The 18,108-nt window shown below is 30.1% G+C and overlaps 2 protein-coding genes across 4 annotated transcripts; one reads left to right on the top strand and one right to left on the bottom strand.

The window, feature by feature from the left end:
• The first annotated feature begins 99 nt into the window (after positions 1-99).
• On the top strand, positions 100-12,776 carry LOC658980 (DDB1- and CUL4-associated factor 6). 2 transcript variants are annotated; one of them, XM_064354687.1, is made up of 12 exons: positions 100-408; positions 459-731; positions 785-938; positions 984-1,144; positions 4,028-4,176; positions 4,241-4,427; positions 4,478-4,763; positions 8,747-9,074; positions 9,131-9,258; positions 9,363-9,615; positions 12,351-12,514; positions 12,615-12,776. In XM_064354687.1, the coding sequence occupies exons 1-11, from the start codon at positions 246-248 to the stop codon at positions 12,504-12,506; spliced, it is 2,238 nt and encodes a 745-aa protein (XP_064210757.1). In that variant the 5' UTR covers positions 100-245; the 3' UTR covers positions 12,507-12,514; positions 12,615-12,776. The 2 variants fall into 2 exon arrangements, with proteins under 2 accessions (XP_064210757.1, XP_064210754.1); XM_064354684.1 differs by having other exon boundaries at positions 12,351-12,776.
• Positions 12,777-12,808: 32 nt separating this feature from the next.
• On the bottom strand, positions 12,809-18,062 carry LOC658907 (ectonucleotide pyrophosphatase/phosphodiesterase family member 5). Of its 2 annotated transcripts, none has more exons than XM_008198876.3 (6): positions 17,447-18,062; positions 17,244-17,396; positions 17,024-17,195; positions 15,806-16,012; positions 15,497-15,751; positions 12,809-15,430 (listed from the first exon to the last, which is right to left on the bottom strand). In XM_008198876.3, exons 1-6 carry the CDS (start codon positions 17,930-17,932, stop codon positions 15,258-15,260), a joined length of 1,446 nt encoding a protein of 481 aa, XP_008197098.1. In that variant the 5' UTR covers positions 17,933-18,062; the 3' UTR covers positions 12,809-15,257. The 2 variants fall into 2 exon arrangements, with proteins under 2 accessions (XP_008197098.1, XP_015833868.1); XM_015978382.2 differs by having other exon boundaries at positions 12,809-13,025.
• Positions 18,063-18,108: the final 46 nt, after the last annotated feature.

The raw sequence follows: 18,108 nt of genomic DNA, 5'->3' as shown, positions 1-18,108 counted from the left end.
TGCACCTGTAAATGTTTATAATTTATTTTTTCTTTGTGTAATAATTAATTAATTTTCATTCTTTTTGGAATCATAAACACTTCCCATTTTGACATTTCGATAAGTTCACTTTTGACAGTAAAAAATTGTGAAATTAATTAAATAATTATTTATTTGTTGCATCTGTTTCGGTGGAATGCTTTGTAAATTAATTTCCAATTAGTGCTGCGCTTTATGGCCCCCTCAACCCAACGGACGGAACATGTATGGCAAGAAGTTTATTTTTAGTCCACTTTGGTGATCTTGGGGCAAGTTGCTGTGATAATTTAAATAACTTAATTATGGATAATAGACCTAAATCGATATTTCGGGACTTATACAACCTTTCTTATAAAAACAATTTTTTCAAATTATCAACTAATGCTAAAGGTGGGTGACGGTGCTTGTAGGCATAGTGTTGTAACAGTTTTTGTGTTCAGACGACGGTGATCTTATACAGAGACTAGGTTTGCTCAAGAAGTTAGAAATCCATCAAGGCTGCGTCAACACCATTTGTTGGAACAGCACAGGAGAGTATATTTTGTCGGGTTCAGACGACCAGCATTTAATCATAACAAATGGGCACACATACAAAGTTGAAACCAATTATTGCACCAGCCACCATGCGAACATCTTTAGTGCTAAGTTCTTGCCATGCTCTTCTGATAAACAGATCGTTTCGTGTTCAGGCGATGGAATCATCTTACACACAGGTGAGTAAAATATCTGACTTGATTTTTTGTTTGCTGAAATAATCTTTGGCCAGATCTCGAAAACACCAAAAATACTTACTACAACCAGTTCAGTTGCCATGCAGGAACCACTTATGAGGTGATTACCATCCCAAATGATCCCAATACGTTTCTCAGTTGTGGGGAGGATGGCACAGTGCGTTGGTTTGATTTGAGGACAAAGACAAGGTATTAAGTTTTTTGTTGTTTGCTTTAAGTAATTGTTGGTTTAAGTTGCCGAAAACCGCGTTGTAAAGAAGATATTTTAATTAAGTGTCAGAGAGCTGTTACAGCTCTTGCAATAAGTCCAACTGCACCTCATCAGCTTGCAGTTGGATGCGCTGATTCAACAGTGCGTATTTATGACAGACGTTGTCTTAGTACTCAACTCGAGGGTGAGTTTTTGTCTACAATGCATTCACATTGTTTTTGTATAAGACTTGGGTATGGAAATCTGTATTTTAGCTCGGTATATGCTAATTTTCCCCAAAATTAAATAAAAAAAAAATTGTGATTTTTTTACCTGTTTTAGCGAAGTCTCCTCTTTAAAAATTAAAAAAAAAACAAATTGTGCTATTTATGATGTTTTGGATTATTTGTGACACAATTCTTCTAAATAATTCGGTTTCTACTGGAAAAACTTTGCAAGTAATATCATTTTTAGTCTAATTATTGATTTATTAAAGAAAATTTTGGAATATTATTATTATTAAGCTCCTGACTGCCAAATGTACAGAAATATGTCCATTTTTTACCTAATTTAATGTCGCTAGGTTCTAGTGCTTCTCAAAAAATTACTTCTTTACTCAAAGACGTTCCTAACCGCTCAACAAATGCAAAAATTATGAGATTTTTGACATTTAATTTGGCACTTTTTTGGCTGATTTTGGGAAATTTTGCGAATTAATAAAATAGTTTAGCTTAAGAAGGTACTAAAAGTCTAAAAAAATGCAAAACAATGTCATGGTTTAATAATTTTTAGACTTGATTTAGCCAAAAAAATAATGAGTTTTTAACTAATTTTTGTCATCTTTGACCTACTTTTTAGATTTTTTCCATTTTTAGGGTAAAAATTTAATCTAATTTTGTGTTCGTTGATCGGTTTTGAGATGTCGTAACTTTTTAATCCAAAAAGGTGCCTAAACACTGACAAAAGTTATATAATTTTTGATCTAATGTTCAGATTTTTTTTATAACGTCTTGATAGCATACATAATTACATACCCTCAAAAAATATCTTTAGAATATTTTCATTTTAAACCAAATTGGTGATTTGCTTTTGGTGTTTTTCTTGCTTAAATACACGCATAAGCGTTCGAGGAAGGTAAAATAACAGGAATTTAAACCCAATGCTGCGATTTTTGACGATTTTTTACAAAATAATTGCATGTTTGGCTGATAAACGTACTAAATCGATTAAAAAAAGGAAATGTCATGTTTAAACAAATTTAGTAATTGTTTCCGTCAGTCAACGAAATTTCTATAAAAAATTATGTTTATTTCAGAGAGAAATTGTCGTTTACCTTTTTTAATTTAATAATTTTTCACCTAATTTTCGCCAAAATTTTGTAGTTATTGTGCCAAAATTCTGGAAAAAGTAATTTGTTTTTATATAGTTTTGTTTTTTCGGTACGATTTTAGTAAAATTTGAAATTGAAGGACTGAATATTTAGCTTTGAAACGTGTTTATGTGGTGGAAAACGGCAGTAATAACAATAATTGGTGATTTTTCGACTTATTTTTGAAGAAATTTCACTGCAAAATGTGCAAAATAACAGCTGTGTAGATCGAATAATTTTTGGTGTTTTTATGTCTGCGTTTTTAACTCAAAATCATGCCTACAACTTTAGAAAAAATCCCTTTGGCAACTTAATTTGGTATTTTTTCGGCCAATTTTGAATAAATTTTTGAAACGACTGAAAAAAAAATAGTCTTGGAAATTGCAAATAAAGTCATTTTCAATTTGGTGTTTTTTGACTTATTTTTGTGAAAATTTTGTTAACTCATTATGTTGCTGCCTAAAAACAATATGAGGTGCATTTCGTCATGAAATTAAAAAATTATGTTATTTTTGATTTACGAATTTTTTACTGATTTCTTAGTCCGGTTTTTGTAAAATTTTGCAAAAAATTTTAGTGTTGCTTAAAAAGTCCTTAAACGTCTAGAAAAGGTATTGGACTAAATTCATTAATTCTCTGGCTTATTTTTAGCAACAGTTTGTGAACTAATTGCGTTTTAGTTAGAAAAATGTGCTAAATGTGCAAAAATTATCTTTTTCGACCTAATTTTGCGATTTTTTGTTGTAAAACATTCAAACGATGTTTTTATATCCTTTATTTATTAAATTTTCAATAAAACTGGCGTTCTTATAAAAAATGTGCTTAGATAACGATCTAAGAGACAAAAATAACACCTTTTTATTGACTTAATCCAGCACTTTTTCGACTGCAAAATGCAAAATTATTTCTTTTGCAATCTAGTTTTACTTATTGGCTTGGTTTAGCAAAATCTTACCAAAAGTGGAGTAAAAAGTGGGAGTTTTTAGCTCTAAAATGTGCTTGCACTTTCGAAAAAAAAAACAGAAATTACGCAACTTTTGACTTACTTTAGTGATTTAATGATTTATTTTTGACTCAATTTTGTTAAATATCATTGTGTCTCTTACTAAAAACTTTAAAATGCATTATTTTTGACGTAATTTAGTAATTTTTTAATCTAGTTTTTGTGAAATCCTTCCAAAGATTTTAATTTCATTGCTTATTTTTTATTAATTTGCAAAGTAATTATATCTGACAACAAAACGTACAAAATGTTCGAAAAAAACAAAAAATAATATGTTTTTAGACTTCATGTAATGATTTTTCCTTCTGTTTTTTTTTAAATAATCTTAGAAAAATATAAATAATGCCGTATTGGTCACATTTCCTATTTTTTTTGTTTATTTTTGACATTTTATGAAATGTGGTAGGTCTGTGTCATAAAAAGACTGTTTTTGCACGTCAACTACAGGTTCAATAAAAAAATATAGAAAAAATTACGTTTCTGATGGCGTTAAAAAGGGGTTTGGCGCGGGAATAAGTCAAAAAATAAATTCATTTTTGGCTTCATTTTATGAGTTTTCGATTCTAAAAAGCTAAGAATTTATGAAAATTAGTCAGTTGAAACAATTTGTCAAAAAAACACATCAAAGCCACTACGAGTACTTACACAAAAACATATTGAATGGATTACAGCACACTCAAAATACAATTTTATTTCTAATTTTTGTTTTTATTTAGATCATTTAAAGGCTCGACCATTCTGTAGTTTCATCGCCCCAAATCTGGAAGACCGAAGATACAGAATAACTTCACTCAGCTACAGTCATGACGGTCAAGATATGCTAGTCAGTTACTCATCTGATTATCTGTATCTATTTAGGATACAGGTAATGTGATAAAAAAATGCAATACTAAGTGTTTATTGTTTAAACTGCTCAACTCTTTCTAAAGGAGAATCAGCTAGCTGAATTAAAAAAACCCATTAAAGCGTCTCCTTGGGAGAAAGTTAAAATGTTAGCAGGCCAACGAGAACGTGTCAATAATTCGCCACCTCATGTGCGAAGATTACGTTTAAGAGGAGATTGGTCTGATACTGGACCAGATGCACGTCCAGAAAGAGACACAACGACAACTGTCAGTAAGTGGAAATTTAAAAGAAGTTGGTGCAAAGTTTTAACATTTTTCAAGGTATTGGTCAAGCGAGACCACAATTACACGCCACTTTGATGCAGCGTATGACCGATGTTCTCTCACAAATGTTGAATGATCCAATGACAAGAGCGGCTTTGAGTGCAGGAGGAGAGGATTCACTTGATCCGAATGAAACGTCGCAAAGAAATATTTTAGGTGAAAGACAAAGTAATTCGTCTGCTCCGGAAGAGAACGCAGAACAGCCGGTGGAACAGAGTCAGAATGAAGCGGAAGGAGAGCAAAGTGTTCAAACAGAGGCAGAGGAAGTTGCCACAACAAGCAGGTAACATGATGAGAACAATAGAAAAAAAATGAAACCAGTCACAATTTATTCATTTTATATTTTTCAAAATTTAATTTGCATAGGTTTAGCTTTTTAGTTTTAAAGTGTCGCAAATCCTAAGATTATTGCAAAAAAATTCAATGAGAAAAATTGGTTTAATTAATAATGTTATAATTCATCTTTAATTTTGTATGACTGGAAAGGATTTTTTGGTTTAATGCAAAACGGATGAACTCAAATAAATAATTTCCTGGAAATATGTGAAATATTTTCTCCAGGTTAAGATTGGTTAGCAAATCTAAACAAAGGCTAGCAAAAAAATAAATCGTAGACAATTTTAGTACATAATGACATTGTAGAAAATGAAGCAGTAGTTCTTAATTTTAGCAAAATTAATAAAAATTATTAGATGACAGATTGTACGACTAACCGCTAGTTCAAAAACAAACTATTTTGAATGTTGTAATTTTGTCTGAAAAAGTAAAAAACATCTAAATTAAAAAAAAATCGCAGATGCATAACAACAAAGATTGAATAAATTTTTATTTAATCTCGCTACTACATAAATAAGTTTAAAAAGCAAAATAGACTGAAATATTATTCGCATCCGCTGAATTCGCTACAGACCGGAATCTAATATAAATTAAAACAATTGCTAAGGGATCTAAAGTCAAAATAAAAATAAAAGGCAGAGCCTTATTACGACAAGGACACGAAAAGTTTTGTACAAGGACTACAAGGGTGGTTCAAAAATTAACTCAGTAAACGACTTGGAAAGCTGGAGTTTTATTTTTCATCATAGTTTTTGCAAAATCTACGAAGAAAACGGATTGTTAACATTCAACAGAGATCAATTCAGAATTAAATTCTTCTCCATTTATTAAAACAAAATTGGGTTTTTTAAATTCTTTTTTAGAAATTTACAAGCAACAAAAAAATCTAAACTTCATTTTACAAATAACTAAACACGGTTTTAAAATATTCAAAAATGATAAATTTAACGTTTTTTTATGATGATACAAATGTCCAAAAAAGTGTAAATAATTAAATAAAAGTCTATATAATTTTAGGGCACGCTAAATTTGCTTTTTACAGAGTTTTTAAATAATTAATACAAATCAATAAGGAACAAGAAATTTTTGAGGCAACTTGCGTGATTTGCGATAGAAAAAAAGAATAAGGAACAATTTTATTCGGAATAAAACAGTAATTTTTTTGACAGTAACCTTCTAACCTTACAGACTCACCGTCAATTATAAGGCTTTTAACTCCTTACTGACCAGTATATCGTGTAATCATCGTTCGAATTTTCACACAAAAGCAAAAATTAGGTAATTTTGCATTTAATTAGGTATTTGTGTGACTTGATGTAACGAAATCTCAATAGAAACGAATAGATTTTTAACTCAACAATGTATTAAAAAAAAAGTTAATTATCGAAACTGTCATTTAAAAAGTTTGGTAATTTTTTACCAAATTTTGCGATAATTGCATGTTTTTTTAGCTTAAGCAACCAAAAAATAAAAAAAATAAGTCATTACTTGTCTATGGTTATAAGTTTATCCCCATTTTCAATAAAATCTTGCGGAAAAAAATCATAAATTACATAACTTTGGACCTAAATAGGAAGTTATTTTCTTTGATTTGACGAAATTTTGATAAATATATGAATTTTTAGTTCAAAGATATGTTAAAATGCTCGAAAATGGAAAAATAAAGGAATAAATATGAACTCAACAATGTATTAAATAAAAGTTAATTATCGAAACTGCCATTTAAAAAGTTTGGTAATTTTTTACCAAATTTTGCGATAATTGCATGCTTTTTTAGCTTAAGCAACCAAAAAATAAAAAAATGAAGTCATTACCTGTCTATGGTTATAAGTTTATCCTTATTTTTAATAAAATCTTGCGGAAAACAATCATAAATTACATAACTTTGGACCTAAATAGGAAGTTATTTTCTTTGATATGACGAAATTTTGATAAATATATGAATTTTTAGTTCAAAAATATGGTAAAATGCTCGAAAATGGAAAAATAAAGGAATAAATATGAACTCAACAATTTTTTAAAAAAAAGTTAATTATCGAAACTGCCATTTAAAAAGTTTGGTAATTTTTTACCAAATCTTGCGATAATTGCATGTTTTTTTAGCTTAAGCAACCAAAAAATAAAAAATGAAGTCATTACCTGTCTATAGTTATCAGTTTATCCCCATTTTTAATAAAATCTTGCGGAAAAAAATCATAAATTACATATCTTTGGACCTAAACAGGAAGTTATTTTCTTTGATATGACGAAATTTTGATAAATATATGAATTTTTAGTTCAAAAATATGGTAAAATGCTCGAAAATGGAAAAATAAAGGAATAAATATGAACTCAACAATGTTTTTAAAAAAAGTTAATTATCGAAAATGCCATTTAAAAAGTTTGGTAATTTTTTACCAAATCTTGCGATAATTGCATGTTTTTTTAGCTTAAGCAACCAAAAAATAAAAAATGAAGTCATTACCTGTCTATAGTTATAAGTTTATCCCCATTTTTAATAAAATCTTGCGGAAAAAAATCATAAATTACATATCTTTGGACCTAAACAGGAAGATATTTTCTTTGATATGACGAAATTTTGATAAATATATGAATTTTTAGTTCAAAAATATGGTAAAATGCTCGAAAATGGAAAAATAAAGGAATAAATATGAACTCAACAATGTATTAAAAAAAAGATAATTATCGAAACTGCCATTTAAAAAGTTTGGTAATTTTTTACCAATTTTTGCGATAATTGCATGTTTTTTTTAGCTTAAGCAACCAAAAAATAAAAAAATGATGTCATTACCTGTCTATGGTTATAAGTTTATCCCCATTTTTAATGAAATCTTGCGGAAAAAAATCATAAATTACATAACTTTGGACCTAAATAGGAAGTTATTTTCTTTGATATGACGAAATTTTGATAAATATATGAATTTTTAGTTCAAAAATATGTTAAAATGCTCGAAAATGGAAAAATAAAGGAATAAATATATTTATAACTATAGAATGTCACCGAGTTTTTGCTCAAAAACGTTGAACAAAGGCTAAAATTACTTAATTTTTCTCTAATTAAGCGATTTGTCAGTTTAGTTAGTTAGTTGTTTTTTTTAAGAAATTCCGATTTTAACAAAAATATTGTTACTACACAAAAACAGCCTTTAGACAGCCCCAGTTAATTAATTTTCAAAAACAAAATTTTTTAAACATTTTTCGTATAAATAGTTGTTTTCAGCTAACTTGAGCAAAGTTTAATCATATTTTAATAAATCTGCCAAAACAAGTGACTATCACTCAAAAAGAATGGTTGGATTTTCAAAAAGGAAACAAAAAAGCAATATTTGACTGTGTTAAGTGATGTTTGAGCGAACAAATTTCGCAAAAAAATGCTCACAAAGTCAACGCAAAGTCGCTATTTCGCTGCCAAAAATTTTACTTTGAAGATTTCAATTTTAATTTTTCCTACTACCATCACTATCTTTTAATTATTTGGATTTATAATTAGAGAAGGTAGCTTTTTTCGTGTGATTGATAAACTAGTGCAAATTGCAGTGAAAAAAATTGAAGATAACATCCACAAAAACATTCGTTCCAATTCTTGCCTAAATTCTGATTGTGTAAATTTTAAAGACTATTGTTCCAACAAAAAGCAAAATGAGAAAAAATTACCACTAGCAGAGCCTAGCTAAAGTGACAGCGGTCCCATTTTTTTTTTGTTATAACTCGGTCAACTACTTTATTCAAAGTCCAAGCCTTTTTTATTTTATGTATGATAGAGCTGTTTGTCTCTGTAAATAAATAAATAAATTTCGTACAATCCGGTATAGTCTTCAAATACTCTTAAATACCTCATACAACTTTTTTTGAACATTAGTTGCCGAAAAAAATTTTACAAAAAAAAATAATGGACCCTGGCTTAGTATTTAGTAAAAAAACATGTTTTAGGCAAGACCAAGAGCCGTCTGCGTCCACAAGTAACGCTGAAGAAAGACAAAGTGAAACTTCTGCATGCGTTACAAGTCTGTACAGTCACCTAACAACGTTGCGTAACTTAAGGGACGGCTTTATAGAACAACATGGTTCTGAACCTTCAGTCAGCCTCAGGTATTCTCAGCAAAGCACAGCCAATGCTACGATCAGTTTAAGAGTTGGTGATGAATTTAATCGTGGAAATTTCGATAATTCACAAAATGATGCCTCAGCGGTGCCTTCAACGTCACAAAGTGAACATACATCGATGAGAAGTCCAAGTGGACTGGCTGATGACGGCGCAGTAATAATTACATTTATCTTTGTCCAGAAAAACAGATTCGATAAATGTTATTTTAGAGCTCTGATGCCGAGTTCGATGATTATGACGATGAATATCCTGATTCGTCGTTACCACAAAAGACTGATACCGTAAATACATACGAAGCGGAAATGAAATATAAGTACGTAGGACACAGAAATGCTCGGTAAGTAATAGACAGAAATACTATGAATTATTTACATATTTTCTAATCACAGTGGTTTTGCAATTGAGTTGATTATTTTAAGTATTACATAAAGTTATTTTCAGAACTATGATAAAAGAAGCTACATTTTGGGGCAATGACTACGTGATGTCGGGCTCAGACTGTGGTCACGTATTTATTTGGGACAAAAACACCACAAAATTAAAAATGTTGCTACAAGCTGATCAACATGTGGTCAATTGTTTACAACCTCACCCTACTTTGCCACTTCTTGCCACTAGTGGAATAGATCATGATGTTAAATTATGGGCTCCTATTTTAGAAGAGCCAGGTTTTAACGTCAAGATGGCTGAAGATGTAAGTAACCAAAATAGTGGTTGATAAAAGGTACTGCCATTACCTGTTTTTTAACAGTGATTAAATGGATATCTTGATTTTTTGTGTTACTTAATTTTTGCCAACCTGACAATAAAAGCGAAAGTATATAACATGTTTTGTTCAAAAGAAGTAAAAAATAATGTAACTTATTTTTTCCGCAACTGTTTTGATATCTCATCCACAACAGTTAGTTTGTTAGAGTAAGAGATGCTTTTAATTTTTTCATTGAAGTTAGAAAGTTCATACACTTAATACCTCTTACAGGATTATCTGACAATTCTAAAACCGTCATTATTATTCATCTAGAACTAACAGTTTTTAAATAATAGATAAAAGTTTTGGTCCTCAAGTTGTAATATTAGTTGAAGTTAAAGATGTGTGTTTTTAATTTTTTCCATTGACCTTAGACAGTTCCGACAATTGATACTCCAGCTTTTCTTATGCAAAATTAGTTAAGGATTTTGAATCTGTTTTCATATTTTATTTGTGAACAATGATTTCTAAGATATCTGTCAAAATGTAAGTAACTGGTTAAAATTTAGTTTGTCAAAAACTATAAGAATATTTTTTTTGTCAAAGTTTAGAATAAAACCAATTCAAGTGTAAGTGTTCCTGACGGAAAATTGTCTAAGGTTTTTAAAACTGCCTTTATTTTTCGCTTAAAGCTAACAGTTTTTGAGAAAGTTTTGGTCCTCAAGATGTAATATTAGTTGGAGCTGTGTGTTTTTATTTTTTTCTGTTGACCTTAGACAGTTCCGACAGTCGAAACTGTAGCTTGTATTAAGCAAAATTATTCAAGGATTCTGAATCTGTTTTGATATTTAGTCTACGAGCGATAGTTTTTAAGATATCAGTCAAAGAACTGGTTAAAATCTAGTTTGTCAAAAATTATAAAAATTATTTTTGTTTTGGCTAAGTAGAGAATCACATCAATTTAAGTGTAAATGTTTCTGACGGAAAATTGTCTAAGGATTCCGAAACTGTCCTTATTTTTCCTCTAAAGCTTACAGTTTTTGAGAAATCGGTCAAAGTTTTGGTCCTCAAAATATGATTTTAGTTGGAGTGAGAGATGTGAGCTTTTAATTTTTTCTACTGATTTTAGACAGTTCAGACAATTGATATTCCAGCTTTTCTTATGCAAAATTAGTCAAAGATTTTGAATTTGTTTTGATATTTTGCCTACCAGCGATAGTTTTTAAGATATCAGTCAAAGTTTAAGGATCTGGTTAAAATCTAGTTTGTCGAAAATTATAATAATTAATTCTTTTTGGCTAAGTAGAGAATCACACCAATTCAAGCGTAAGTGTTTCTGACGGAAAATTGTCTGAGAATTCCGAAAATGATCTTACTTTTCCTCTAAAGCTTACAGTTTTTGAAAAATCGGTGAAAGTTTTAGTCCTCAAGATGTAATATTAGTTGGAGTAAAAGATGTATTTTTAATTGTTTTTATTGACCTTAGACTGTTCAGACAATTAATATTTCAGCTTTTCTTACGCAAAATTATTCAAGGATTCTGAATCTGTTTTGATATTTTGTCTACGAACGATAGTTTTTAGGATATCGGTCAAAATGTGAAGAACTGGTTAAAATATAGTTTGTCAAAAACTATAAAAATTAATTCTTTTTGCCAAAATGGAGAATAAAATTAATTCAAGTTTAAGTGTTTCTGAGGGAAAATTGTCTAATGATTCCGAAACTGTCCTTATTTTTCCTCTAAAGCTTACAGTTTTTAAAAAATCAGTGAAAGTTTTGGTTCTCAAGATGTAATATTAGTTGGAGTAAATGATGTGTTTTTAATTGTTTTTATTGACCTTAGACTGTTCAGACAATTAATATTCCAGCTTTTCTTAGGCAAAATTATTCAAGGATTCTGAATCTGTTTTGATATTTTGTCTACGAGCGATAGTTTTTAAGATACCGATCAAAATATGAGGAACTGCTTAAAATTTAGTTTGTGAAAATCTATAAAAATGTATATTTTTTTGACAAAATAGAGACTCAAACTAATTCAAATGTAACTGCTTCTGATTTGAAATTGTCCAAGGATTCCGAAACCGTCCTTATTTTTCCTCTAAAGCTTGCAGTTTTTGAGAAATTGGCCAAAGTTTTGGTCCTCAAGATCTAATATTAGTTGGAGTAAAAGATGTGTTTTTAATTGTTTTTATTGACCATAGACTATTCAGACAATTAATATTCCAGCTTTTCTTACGCCAAATTATTCAAGAATTCTGAATCTGTTTTGATATTTTGTCTACGAGTGATAGTTTTTGGGATATCGGTCAAAATGTGAGAAAAATTTAGTTTGTCAAAAACTATAAAAATTAATTCTTTTTGCCAAAGTGGAGAATAAAATCAATTTAAGTGTATGTGTTTCTGCGGAAAAAATTGTCTTAGGATTCCGAAACTGTCTTTTTTCATCTATATCTAACAGTTTTTGAAAAATCGGTCAAAGTTTTGGTCCTCAATATGTAATATTAGTTTGAGTAAGAGATGTGTGTTTTTAATTTTTTCTATTGACCATAGACAGCTCGGATAATTGATACTTCAGCTTTTCTTATGCAAAATTATTCAAGGATTCTGAATCTGTTTTGATATTTTGTCTCCGAGCGATAGTTTTTAAGATGTCAAAAAAAAACACTTGATGGCAGCACTTTCGCAACTTTTTAATCGACTGTCGTCAAATCGTATGGTTTGTAACATTAAGACCATTGTAGCTGATCAACCGTAATGCAATCATGTTGGAAGAAACCCGAGATACCATAACAGTACCTGCAGCCTTCATGATAAGAATGTTAGCTTGTTTAAATCAAATTCGCCGAGGCGCTAGAGCTCGGTCTAGACGTCAGGATGAAGAAGAAGAAAACAATTAAATTTCAACGTATGTATAAATACTTACCATGTTTGTGGGAAGTAACATAGGTAGAAATCAAATTCACGATGTACATACTTGCTTATGTTAACTTTACCGTAAATTACAGGATTGTTGGATTTCTTCATTATGTCGTAACTACATGATCAATTGTGTTTTGACAATTAATTTTTTCCTTGGTTAAAGTTCCGAGTTCTAGCGTTTGGTCTAATATAATTATTTGATGTATTTATTATTTTCATAGTTCATATTAAATTATTGAAACCTTGAACTCGTTTTATCATTTTTTAATAAAACAACAAATACAAACGAAACATTTATTTTTACACAATATTCAACAATTCCAAAGATAACTAAATCTAGTATCACCCAAAATATTTACAACAGAAAGTTACATGCATTTGTATGTATGTACACACATTTAATTGGAAAGTCATACGTATATATTTCTATACTAAACTTAGACTTCCTTTTTGGCAAAAACGATCACTTTGGTTCTATGTTTAGTGGCTTGTTTTTTCTATAAAATCAAAGTCGGAAATTATATAAAGTATGCTACAAAAATGACACATGCATGCGTATGTGAAGTGGAATCCCTTTTTTATAAATAGAATTGACTTTAAGAGAAAAAAATTATTTTATGTTGGCAAAAAAGGGATTTTTTGCTATCTACATTCGTATATGCAGCAGGCAAACAGCCAATTTGTTAGTACATGCAAGTACAGCTTTTTTTCAAATTGTTGCGGTCAGATGGCGTCATAGAGTAAAACTTCTGATAAACAAATATATCATAAATACAAATTCATACCCTACCTACTATTTTACTTGAATCTAAAAAAAGAAAATTAAGTATACTTTCGTTTCCACTAAACCATATCACAATGACAACAAACTTGACTATGACTGTAATTTGTCATTAATGTAAAAATATGAACAATCAAAATTGGCAAATTCATGCAGTGGTAGGAAAACTTCTCTTCACCAACTTTTTAATCGTATTTTTAACGTGTGCAGATCATAACATTTGAGCTGTTTTACATAAGATCGTTTTTACTCTTTGGGGAGTTTTCTACTTAAACTATTTGCGTCTGTGAGAAGCAAACTACCATAGAATGTGATCAATTTGCAAAAATAATCTTTGTCGAATTTTTTAGGTACGAAGTTCAGGTTCATTTTCAAATTGTATAATAATTTTAAGTGGTATTTAAAAGAACTGTTGTGTTGTATAAAACACTACAAAACCGTAATTTTTCGAAGTAGCTTCCCTTAAAAATATAATTTTTGTATAATGTACAGAAAAAAAAATAGAAAGAACGAGTATTAACTAGTGACAGGTAACTGACGAAAAACCATTCATACTGAATCTCACTTATTTAGAAGTAATTTAAATAAACTATATTTAATGCTCCTTTAAATAATAATTTTTTGACTAGTTTTAAATTTTTATTCTTTCCTTTTTATTTAATATAATGTACGAAGTGATCCAAAAAATATTGTCTTGTATACATCCCCATATTATTAGATGTAATAATCTAATAATGGAATTATTTGTTTCTTGATTTTTGGTTAATACAGATATTTACATTTTTATAAGCGAAAAAATGATTCATCCGCAAAATCAACGCAACATACTAATTTAATTTAATGTGTTATGTATTAAAATAAGAGAAAAATAACCAAGAAAGAGCCTCAATTTTTTGATTATTTTTCTGTCTAAAATAATGTCTTTTTAACATTTCTTCCATATCATTTTATTAAATGACTAGAAACCAACAATATTCTAATAACTCGTAACAATCTAATGTTTAAAAACTAAATAAAAATTGTGACCACAAAAACTCTCTGATTAATGATTATATTAATTCTCCTTGAAATGTTCAACCTCTTTTTGAAATTTTTAAGTCGGTAAAGTTATTAAGTAATGCTAAATACAATAAAAGAAATATTTTGATTTTTAAAAACTAATGGGCGGTTAAAAAACTTAATTAATTGAGCATAAACTGAATCCTATCCTATCTTATTTTTATAAATCATACAATATACAATTCTTTTAAACTGTAGTAAATTAAATTATGACCACGAAAAACTGTCAAGGTCCCGCCTCGACACATCACACAGTAAATCACAATGGGTTATAAAAATTAGATAGGACCAAGGAGGACTAAAAATATTACGAGGTAAACGGCAAACAAATCAAACAAACAAGTAGATAACTATTATAAGGTACAAAGTTCTAGAAAATTGAACTTCAGCGGTTTAAAGTTAAACTTCCCAGTAAAAATGAGCACATTTTAATTTTAAACTTACACTTTTTTGTGTCTTTAAAAATTTTAGTACGGAGTGCAAATTATTCAAAGTAATTCGTGAAACTTTGTATAGAAACTAAAGAAAGGGTGCAGTCAACAAAAGACTACACTTTTTCCAATTGTGGTTCAGAAAGTATCAGATTATTTGAGAAAAAATGAATTGTAGTTGTAAATAACTCTTAACTGAAATACAGTTGATAAAAGTGTAGTCCCTTCTGACATTCCTTTGAAAATTTTTTGCTTACTTTCACTTGTACCCACGTGTTTTTTCCCGTTTTTCGTGAAAATTTTAGTAGTTTATTAGGAACTTAAGACCGTCTGAATAAAAATTAATTTAAAACATCCTTTTTTATCTAGGGAAAATTAAGTGATTTTGTTTATCGTTTCGCCTCTTAGTTTTAGTCCTCCGTAACTAGGAATCTTTGGTCATTTACTACACAAATCAATTACGCATCTTCTGGTTCTAGCAAGTGTTGTGCCTCAATACTCGTTTGAAAAGTCTGAGGAAATCGCTTATTTAACGCAGCAGTTGTGGTAATACTCTGCTGTCTTTTGATCATCATTAACGTTAAAACAGCCGCGCAACTAATCAAAATCAACGAAACGACTATACCTCCCGCTGAAAAATGCAAAAGTTGTTGTTAATAAAAAGCATTACATGCATTAAAATACGTTAGAAACCTACCAGTGATTGTGAGAATAGTCGTCAGTGAATACCCACTTGTTCCAACAAAAATATCTTCAACATTTGCAAGCGAACCGTTATTTTTAGTTGGCGCAATTTCCAGAATCGCACAAAAGAAGTTAAACAAATCGACAGTGTTAAAAGGGGGCACCTTGTGATTGACTTTTATTTTCGGGCCCCTTGCCATGAAAAAGGGGCGCATTTCTTTGACAGTGTAGTCGTAGCCGTGAACCCCAAAGGTCGACTGATTTGTTACTAAAATAAACGCCCAATAAACACAATTCAAAAAATAAAATACAACAAAAATACATTTGTAATGATTCTTTTCCGCATTTTGTTTTGCGGAAATTATTAAATCATCTAATCCGTATCCAACCTCTGCTAAAACTAAAATCGGGGGGCTTCTAGGATTGTCCTTGTAGTGCCATCGTGGTAAAAATTCCTCTTTTTTATAAACTGTAAAATGATCTTGTGAGGACGCATTTTTCAGCTTTTGATAAACTTCAGTCTCAAATCCTGCAGAATAAAATGATAATAAAAAGCGAGTTGCGTGAAGGGCCTAGAGTGCTGTGAAAATTTTACATTTGGGCGCCATCTGACGACATTTTAACTAACCACCGTTTAAAAATATATAATTGTGCTTTTCTGAAAAAAAACTGCTAGAGACTGAGTAATTCAAAAATAATAATTTATCATTGTGTTAGGGAGGGATTTTTTAGTGTTATGAAAACTGGAGAAGTTAGCAAAATAAGTTTGTAGCTCCAGATTTTTTAAAATATGATATTAGGAATTTTTTCACATCCTGAACACAATCTTTCAAATGCAGTAATTGGTTTTGTAATAAAATGGTTATTAAACAATTTTGTTACAACACCGAAAATTTGTGAACATTTTATTCAGTGCAGTAATGAAATAAATCCATCAATCGTTTTTTTCTCTACAAGTCTACAAATTAATATTAAATATAAAGTAATAAAAAAATATAAATAATATCTAACATTTCATTTAACTGTTTAAAGACAATATTTTTAGAGAGGTGGTTTTTATTAAACAAAAATAAAAAAGGGTTTTTATTGAATAAAATTAAATAACAATAAACAGATGTGGAGGCGAAGTCTGCAAGCTTGAAACTATTCAACATAAATTTCAAGGAAAAATTAATAGAAAATATAAAAACGATAAAATGATTTAAATATTTAAAAAAATAGAAATAAAAATAAATTTGAAAATCACTTAAGAACCAAATGCAAAAAAGAAAAAAACATTGCCAGTCTCTTAAGAAAGAAGAAAAAATTCTTAAAGAAGACAAAAAAATTGAATAGATTTTTTTTTATTTATTATGGACTTATTTCGTTATAGTTCTGAACACCCCATTTGTCAAAGGTTTATAACTGCGTCAGTTTGTCAGTTGTACTGAAACTTTAAACAACACTAGCGCCCTCTGCTATTTTGACGCAACTGCCTGCCTTAAGAAATTTCCAGAGCACACTTGACCGCATTTTTATACAGAATCACGGTAGAAAATACCTTTTTTCGGATGAAACTGCAAAACTGGCGTTGATCCAGCGTATGTGTACGTGCCAGGTGTTAAATATTGCGTCACGTTGATAAAATTAGGTGGTTTCACATCTAACATCCCATGGTCACTTAGATGCACCACTGTGACTTTACCCGTCAAATTATTTTTTTCAAGTTGTTGCTGAAAACATTATTAAGGACAATGACAAACCTATGTTTGGGTGTTTACTTGCAAATAAAGCGTAATATTGTCCAATTTATTTATCAACTTATTGACTACATCCGAGTTAATGCCGTAAATGTGTCCATCAGTGTCTGGCTCATCAAAATAGAGCATTATTAAATTAGCCGGCTTTTTCGGGTCTTTGATCCACCCAATCACCTGGAAATAGCCAAATTGAGGACTTTTGTCCAAAAAAATTATTTTCCTACCAAATCAACGCGCTTAAACCAATCAAAATTGTGGTCGTAATCTTTACAATACGTCACTTGTTTCCCTTGATAGGGGTAGCAACCACCTGGCCACATCACAACCCCCGAGTGCCTCCCCTTGCCCGCATCCTCGTTTTGCCGCCAAATCGGGACAACTTTCTCATCAAAGTGGAACATTTCATAATTAATATGAACCACACTATTTGTTGATTTATTGAAGTAACTGTTACCCACCACCCCGTGGATGTCGGGGTACAAGCCCGTGGCGATTGAATGGTGATTTGGGAACGTTTTGGTCGGGAATACGTTAATCAAATAGTCAGAGTAGGTCCCCAATTTTCGCAATCTGTTCATATGGGGCACAGATTTTGTGTCGAAAAAGTCATACCTGAAGGCGTCATACGACACAACGATTAGAATCGGGCTCTGGGAGAGGGAATATGCCAAGTGTGCCACGAGACATTCTAAAAATATTTTTAAAATCATTCCAAAAGTTTTTTAGAATTTGGGCCACACATGACACTTGACAATTGTGACACAAGTCAGCTGATTTTCACAATCGCCTCAAAAATGCATTAGAATTCGGCAAGAAACCGAATTATTCAATTTTTGAACATTGTTTATTTAATAATTGATAAACATTAATTAATTAACTGCATATT

The sequence above is a fragment of the Tribolium castaneum genome, chromosome 1, assembly GCF_031307605.1.
Source record: "Tribolium castaneum strain GA2 chromosome 1, icTriCast1.1, whole genome shotgun sequence".
Classification (NCBI taxonomy): domain Eukaryota; kingdom Metazoa; phylum Arthropoda; class Insecta; order Coleoptera; family Tenebrionidae; genus Tribolium; species Tribolium castaneum.
The sequence above is the reverse complement of the archived record's forward strand: the minus strand, read 5'-3'. Positions and strand labels throughout refer to the sequence as shown.

Coding starts and splice junctions, on each gene's coding strand:
- LOC658980 (XM_064354687.1), top strand. CDS start 246: ATGGCAAGAAGTTTATTTTTAGTCCACTTTGGTGATCTTGGGGCAAGT. Junction 939..983: donor GATTTGAGGACAAAGACAAG/GTATTAAGTTTT, acceptor TGTTGGTTTAAG/TTGCCGAAAACCGCGTTGTA. Junction 1,145..4,027: donor TCTTAGTACTCAACTCGAGG/GTGAGTTTTTGT, acceptor GTTTTTATTTAG/ATCATTTAAAGGCTCGACCA.
- LOC658907 (XM_008198876.3), bottom strand. CDS start 17,932: ATGATTTTAAAAATATTTTTAGAATGTCTCGTGGCACACTTGGCATAT. Junction 17,397..17,446: donor GGTTTAAGCGCGTTGATTTG/GTAGGAAAATAA, acceptor GGCTATTTCCAG/GTGATTGGGTGGATCAAAGA. Junction 17,196..17,243: donor ATATTACGCTTTATTTGCAA/GTAAACACCCAA, acceptor TAATGTTTTCAG/CAACAACTTGAAAAAAATAA.